This window comes from Tupaia chinensis, unplaced genomic scaffold (genome assembly GCF_000334495.1).
Source record: "Tupaia chinensis unplaced genomic scaffold, TupChi_1.0 Scaffold143902_1, whole genome shotgun sequence".
Taxonomy (NCBI): domain Eukaryota; kingdom Metazoa; phylum Chordata; class Mammalia; order Scandentia; family Tupaiidae; genus Tupaia; species Tupaia belangeri.
The window spans coordinates 44,124-51,956 of NW_006203753.1; the positions used below are offsets into that span (position 1 = coordinate 44,124).

A 7,833-nucleotide genomic window follows, 5' to 3' on the forward strand; every position below is an offset into this window, starting at 1 on the left:
AGGCCTTCCAGCACTAAACTGAAGAGGAGTGGAGAAAGTGGGCAGCCTTGTCTTGTACCAGTTTTTAGTGGCTCATTATGATGTTAGCTATGAGTTTTTAATAAATAGCTTTTACTGTGTTGAGAAATGAAGCTTCTATGCTGATTTTACTGACAGTCTTAATCATGAAGGAATGTTGTATTTTATCAAATGCTTTTTCTGCATCAATTGATGTGATCATGTGGTTTTTATATTTCTCTTAATTTGGTGTATTATGTTTTTTGGTTTTGTGTATGTTGAACTACCCTTGCATCCCTTGAATAAAGCCTAGCTGTTCATGATATATAATTTTTATTTATGTTGTTGGATATGATTTGATAGTATCTTGTTGAGAATTTTCGCATTTATACTCATCAGAGATATTGGCCTCTGTAGTTTTCTTTTCTTGTCATGTCCTTGTATGTTTTGGGGATGAGGGTGATGGAGGCTTCATTCAATGAATTTGGGAGGTTCCTTCCTTTTGGATCTCTAAAAGTAACTTAAGTAGAATGAGGGTTAATTCTTCTTTAAAAGTTTTGTAAAATTCAGAAGTGAAACCATCAGGACCAGGATGATGAGAGGTTATTTATTACTGATTCAATCGCATTGCTTGTTATGGGTTTATTCAGACTTTCTCTGTCCTCCTGACTCAATCTTGATAGATTATATGTGTCCAGGAATTTGCCCATCTCATCCAGGTTTTCTTTTTTGTTGCCATATGGTCATTCACATTATCCTCTAATGATGTTTTGTATTTCTATTGTCTCATAGTATTCCTGTTTCATTGAGAATTTGATTTATCTGGTTCCTTTCTCTCTTCTTCTTAGTCTAGCTAATGGTGTGTCAATCTTGTTTATATTTTTGAAGGACTAGCTTTTGCTTTTTGTAGTTTTTAACATGAATGGATGTTGAATTTGGTAAGTTTTTTCCTACATTTCTCAAGATAACTATGGATTTTCTCTTCTTTGTGTTGTCACATTGATAGATTTATTTATGTTGAGCCATTTTTCATCTCTGGGATAAATTCTGCTAGATCTTGATCAGTAATCTCTGGTTTGCTGTTGAATTCAGTTTAAGAGTGCTTCCTGGGGATTTTTGCATCCATGTCCATCCGGGACATTGGTCTATCATATTTTTTTGTAATTTCTTGTCTGACTTTGATATGATGGTAATGCTGCCATCCTAAAATAAATTTGAAAGTATTCTTCATATTCAATATGTTAGAAGAGTTTTGGAAGAATTTCTACTAGTTCTTATTGAAATGTTTGGTGAACTTCAGCAGTGATAGCATCAGATCATAGGCTTTTCTTTAGTGGGACACTTTCTAATTAATGATACAACCTCTTTAGTGATGATTGGTCTGTTCCAGTTTTCTATTTCTCCCTGATTCAGTCTTGGTAGCCTGCATGTGTCCCAAAGTATATCCAGAAATTTTAGGTTATTTAATTTGTCGATGCATATTTTTAAAATTTTTTAAATTTAATTTTCTTTTATACATTCAATCTCATTGTTTAGCTTACAAAGTGAATTTTCCAACATGTGAACATTTCTCCCTAGTCCAGTTGATAAAACTATAAAAGTATCTTCAACAGATAATACATTTCTTTGTCCCATTAATGCTTTGCTTCTCTATTTTCTCCTAAATGTCCTTCCTCAGACTCTACTCTTTCATGCACACTATATCTGATGTTAACATCCATTTACTGTGTTTCTATATTCTTTAGTCTATCAGTTTCAGTCACTGAAGAATGTAGACACTTGGTATATATTAAGTGGAGACACACAATGTTTCTCCTTCATGGCCTGGCTTGCTTCACTCAGTAATAAATCTCCCATATTCTTCCACTTCCTGTCAAAAGCCCGGGTCTTGGTATTTTTTGCTATTTTATGAATAGTATTTCATAAAGTATATGTGCCACACTTTTTCAATCCACTCATCTGTTCATAGGCATTTGGGTTGGTTTCATGTCTTAGCAACTGTGAATAGTGACACAATAAATATCAATGTGCAAGCACTTTTCTGATTAAGGATTCTGTTGTTGTTTGGGTAGATACCAAAAAGTGGAATTGCTGGATCATATGCTAGTTCTATATGTAGATTTTTGAAAAATCTCCAAATTATTCTCTACAGTGGCTGAACCAATTTACATTCCCACCAGCAGTGTAGGAGAGTTCCCCTTTCACCACACCCTTGCCAGCACTTATCATTTTTTTTAAAATCTTAGTCATTCTGACTAAGGGGTTAGGTGGTATCTCATTGTTATTTTGATCTGTATTTCCCTTACAATGAGGAATGCTGAGCATTTTTTCATGCATTTTTTAGTAGTGTCTTTTAATTCTTCATACTTCTGAAACATCAGTTCTAATGTCTTCTTTTATTTCTAATTTGATTTATTTGAGTTTTCCTAGTTTTTCTTTATTAGCATAACTAAAGAATTCTCAATTATGTTTGAGTGAAATAGAATATAAAGCTCATAAATAAATCTAAGTATTTATGGTCAGTTGATTTTTGACAAAAGTGAGAGAACATATAATGGGAAAGGACAGTGTCTTCAGTTTTATTAGGAAAATTAAATAGCTACATGCAGAAAAGTGAAATTGATTTTTACCTTATACTGTACATAAAAATCTACTGAAAAATAGATGAGACTTAAATATTCAACTGGAAGTTTTAAAACTAGAAGAAAGTACAAGGGAAAATTATCAGGACTTTGGTTTGGGTGATGACATCCAAAGCAAAGGGAACAAAAAAAAAAAAAAAAAGAAAGAAACAAAACAAGATTTACAAAACTAAAACCCTTCTAAACAAGAAAAAAATAAAGTGAAAAGATAACTGAAAATTATAAAAAAAAAAGTTTACAAATCGTACATGTTATATAAGGCCAGTATCCAAAATATACAAGTAACTTAAACAACTCAATAGCAAGAAAACAAACAACCCAACTGAGAAATGTGCAAAGGAAGGAAGAAGAGAAAGCACCTCCTATGGAGGATGGTCAACATTTCTCAAAAAATTAAAGATATTTCTCAAACAAATAAATACAAATGGCAAATAGACCTATGAGATAGTGTTCGACATCTCTAACATCAGAGAAATGGAAATGAAAACAACATGAGATATCATTTCATGGCTGTTATACCTCTAAACAAAAAGATGAGCAATAGTTGGGGCCAGCAGATTGTGTAGTGGTTAAGGGACTGGACTTCACATGGCTGGCCATAGTTCGAGTCCCAGACTCATGGCTTAAAGTCATACTAGGCATATGTGCGTGCATGTTCAAAATCCTGAGAGAATGGAAGAGAAGGGATTTCATGTTAGCAATCACCCTTAGGGGGTGATTTCTCACTTTCTCTCTGTATCTCTCTCTCTCTCTTTTTCTCTCTCCTCTCCCTCCCTCTCTCATGAATGCATGTGCCATGTAGCAAAAAAAAAAAAAAAAAGATGAAAACTGATAGCAAATGTGTAAGGATGTGGCAAAAAGGGAATTCATGTACACTGACAACGCAATCTAAACTAGTTTAGCCTTTTTTTGAGTGTAGTTTGGAGGTAGAATTATTCTGCTATATCTCCAAAGAAATTGAAATTGGCGTGTTAAATAAAGATCTGTACTTCATACTTCTATGTTAATTTCAATATTATTCACAATAGTCAAGATGTGAAAACAACCCAAGTGTGCATTAACACATGACTGAATAAAAACATGTGGCATACACACAATGGAATATCACACAGTGCTTAAAAAGATATCATTTTCAGCATGAGTGAAACTGGAGGATATTATGCTGGACAACATAAGCCAGACACAGAGAGATAAGTACTGCATGATTTCGCCTATATGAAAGATCTAGTGGGTCCCACACAGCTGACCCCGTGGTTTGGGTCCCAGATCCCAGTCCTGAGAAACATTGCCAAGCATGTATATGTGCATGCCCAAATTCTCAAAAGTAGGGAGAAATGTAGGAAGGATAAGGAATTGGAGAATGACAGTCCCTCATGGAGAGTGTCTTTCCTTCTGCTTCTCCCTGTCTCTCTGTTTCTCCGTGAATTCCACACACCTTCTAGAAAAAATAATTATAAATTTGATTCAAAATTATAAACTGCTCTAAATTAAAGAACACTATTAATAAAGTAAAAAGACAACTCACTCAATGGGAGAAATTATTTGTAAGTTATATATCTGATAAAGGTCTAGCATCCAGAAGATACTAAAAACAAAAACAAAAAAAATCTAACAACAACAAAAAGACAAATAACACAAATTAAGTAGATCTGAGGAGAAATTTCTTCAAACAGTATATACAAATTACTAGTAAGCAAATGTAAGCTGTTCAAAGTCATTAGTTTTTCAAGAAATAACAATTAAAAGCCACAGGAGATATGACCTCATATCCAGTAGAATAGCCATGGCCTAAAAATAGAAAACATGGATTTGTGGAATATGGAGAAACTAGAATCCTCTTACATTGCTGGTGGAATGTAACATTTTGTAGCCACTGGGGAAAACAATTTTGCAGCTCCTCAAAAAGTCAGAGTATTACCATATAACTGAGCGATTCTACTAGATACACCTGAGATTTGAAAACATAGACCCAAACAAAAATCTATACAAACGTTTGTAATGCACTTTTCATAATGGTGAAAAGGTGGACACACCCTAAATGATCATCAATTGCTGAATACATAAACAAAATGGTGAAGCCTTACAAGGAAATATAATTGACGTATAGTAACTAATGAAATAATAACACATGCTGAGTGAAAGGAGCCAGTCACAAAAAGTCACAGATTGTTTATTCCATTTGAGTGCAATGTCCAAAATAGGCAAGTCTGACAGAGAGTAGTGACTGCAAGGGACAGGGAGAGGAAGATGTGGAAAATAATTGCTAATAGATATGAGTTTTCTCTTTGGCAACAGAAAAAAGTTTATATTAATAGTATTGATATTCTCATAAATTTGTGAACATAGTAAAATCCACTTAATTATGTACCTTAAAATGCTGAATTTTATGATATATTGCTTTTCTCTAAAAAAAGAAATATTGAGAATATTCTACTTGGTTAAAAAATTTTTATAGTAATTTATGAGATGCAGTAGGTTATAATCCATTGTCATGACCCTAAATCATAAAACCCAAGTGTAGTAAAAAAAATTTAGAACAATAATATTTTGCACAATAAAGACTGGATTAATGCACAGAAATTAAGCCAGACTCTACGAAGGATACAAAATGTCCTATAATTGCCAAATATTAGACAATTTAGATATGGATATTTACAACCAAGCAACAACAGTTTGAGTACATCAAAACTTTACTGAAGTGCAGATGCCTTGTGGAGCATTAAAACAATTGGCATGGACAGATTTGGAGACCATAAATTCTCTCCAAGTCAATGTTTGTGAGTTTGTGGGATAATTTATAAGAAATCATTTCTTTCTGAGCTGTTTACAAAAACAATGGTTAGCAATTCCTGGAATTGGACCAAATCACATAAAGGCAAAAGAGGACTGTAAAAGAGACCACATCCATTTTCTCACTCACATGTGGGAGCTGGAAAAAGACGATTTCTCAGAGGCAGAGCGTAGAAAGATGGGGAAGATGAAGGGCTAGAAAGGAGGGAATAATAGATACAAAAATCCAGCTGGTGACTATAGGGCACCGCTGGGCAGTGCTGGGCCATGCTGCTGCCCTGGAACCTGCCTAAGCCTGCCAGCCTCACCCAGGGCAAGCCATGTCCCTGAGTGGCTGTAGGGCTGGGAGGACCACAGTTCGAGTATCCTGCCAAGGTCTCTCCCTTGCCCCCGTCTCTTTTAGTAAAAAACTTAAAAATAATACAGTTTGGAAGAACAAGTTCTAGTGTTCCACAGCACATCAAGGTGACGGTAGCTAACAATGATTTACTTAGTATTTCAAAATAAGTAGAAGATCAGATTTGAATGTTCCTAACACAAGTAAATAATCATATTTTAGGTAACAAATATACTAATTACATTGATTTGGTTATTGCAAATTGAAAATGTGTATTGAAATGTCATGCTGTGAGCCATAAATATGTACAATTATTTTTGTTTATTTATTCATTTCATTAGAAAGAGATACAGAGAGGGAGACAGAGACAGGCCCCACCCAGCAGGATCTTCATGCTGCAATGTGCCCAGCCCTGGTCATTCGGGTCTCAGGCACACGTAAGTGCACCAGCCATGTTCAGGGACCTGGTGCTGGAACATGAACTCAGGATCTAAATATACACAACTACTATGTAGCAATATGATGAAATTGATGGTTGTTCATCTATACAAAATAGACATTTTATTTGGACTCATTAAAATATCTATGTTTAATATACTGGTTAAAAGGTATATAGGATTTTCTAAGAGATATTTTATCTAGGCAAAAAAAGTGGAAGAAAGTGCTGATATTAACTCCCCTCTTCTAAATAAAAATTATGTACTGAAGAATCACAATTCAAATGGTCAATGCAAGGTTTGAGAACAGGTAAAACTGAAGACAGGTAGTAACAGGTGAGTGATCACATGGAAAAGGGCATCTCTCTAAAAGCAGAGGGTTCTCAGATAAAGCCAGAACTTTCAGACTTACACCTGGTTCCAAAGCAAGCACCCCACAGTCAAGGACCAATAATAGCCAATAACCAGTGATATAACTGACATTCATGGGAAGAAGTAGCCTGTGTCAATGTCTAAAATAAGCCCAATTTACATGTGATGTATATACAATATACTAAATAAAGATACTTTCATTTAAAAAAAAGGGGGGAGGGGGAGGAAGACATGCTCGTAGGAATAGAATAATGGAAGTGCTTTCACTGTTTTGAAGGAATGTTGAGCAAAATGGGCACTCAAAAGATTTTCTATAGCGTTATATTAACTTTCCTTTCCTCAGTAGCTTCTTCAATCCCCTGGACACCTCTTTGTTGCGGAGGCTGTAAATGAGAGGGTTCAGCATGGGGGTGAGGATGGCATAGAAGGCTGACACCACCTTGTCCTGGTCTGGAGTATGGCTAGAGGTTGGTCTCATGTACATGAACATGGCAGCGCCATAGTAGAGTCCCACCACAGACAGGTGGGAGGAGCAAGTGCTACAGGCTTTGCAGCGACCTTCCCCAGAGCCCATGCGGATGACAGCTCGAAGGACATGAGAATAAGAAAAGATGATAACCGAAACTGGGAGTATTAACATCACCACGCAGCAGATGAAAAGCAACCTTTCAAATGCAGATGTGTCTGTGCAGGACAAAGGTAAAAGGGCTGCAACATCACAGAAAAAATGATGGATTTCCAGAGAGCTGCAATAAGAGAATGACAGGACAGCTGCAAGCACGATGATGCCATCAAGAGAGCCCAAGACCCAGGAAGCTGCAATCATAAGAAAACAGAGTTTCTGATTCATGAAAATGGTATACCTAAGAGGGTGGCATATAGCCACGTAGCGATCATAGGCCATGGCTGCCAGCAGGAAGCACTCGGCCCCCAGCAGGGACACATAGAAGAATATCTGGGCTCCGCAACCAGCCACCGAGATGGACTTCCTTCCAGACAAGTAGTTGGCGGCCATCTTGGGCACCGTGGTGCAGACGAGCATGAGGTCCATGAGGGAGAGCTGGCCTAGCAGGACGTACATGGGGGTGTGCAGCCGGGTGTCCACACAGATGAGGAGCAGCATCGCCGAGTTCCCCAGGACGGCCGCGGAGAAGATGCCCAGGACAAGAGAGAAGAGGAAGGTGTGGGTGGGGCTGTGATCAAAGATCCCCAGCAAGATGAAGTCAGAGCTGAAGGTCTGGTTTCCCCACACCATTGT

The 7,833-nt window shown here is 36.7% G+C and overlaps 1 protein-coding gene across 1 annotated transcript; it reads right to left on the reverse strand.

Annotated features, from left to right (window-relative positions):
* Positions 1-6,894: 6,894 nt before the first annotated feature.
* On the reverse strand, positions 6,895-7,833 carry LOC102502507 (olfactory receptor 2M4). The gene has a single exon (XM_006165336.2). The coding sequence runs from the start codon at positions 7,828-7,830 to the stop codon at positions 6,895-6,897; it is 936 nt and encodes a 311-aa protein (XP_006165398.1). The 5' UTR covers positions 7,831-7,833.

Excerpts from the sequence above, each read along its gene's own strand:
- LOC102502507 (XM_006165336.2), bottom strand. The coding sequence starts at position 7,830 with ATGGTGTGGGGAAACCAGACCTTCAGCTCTGACTTCATCTTGCTGGGG.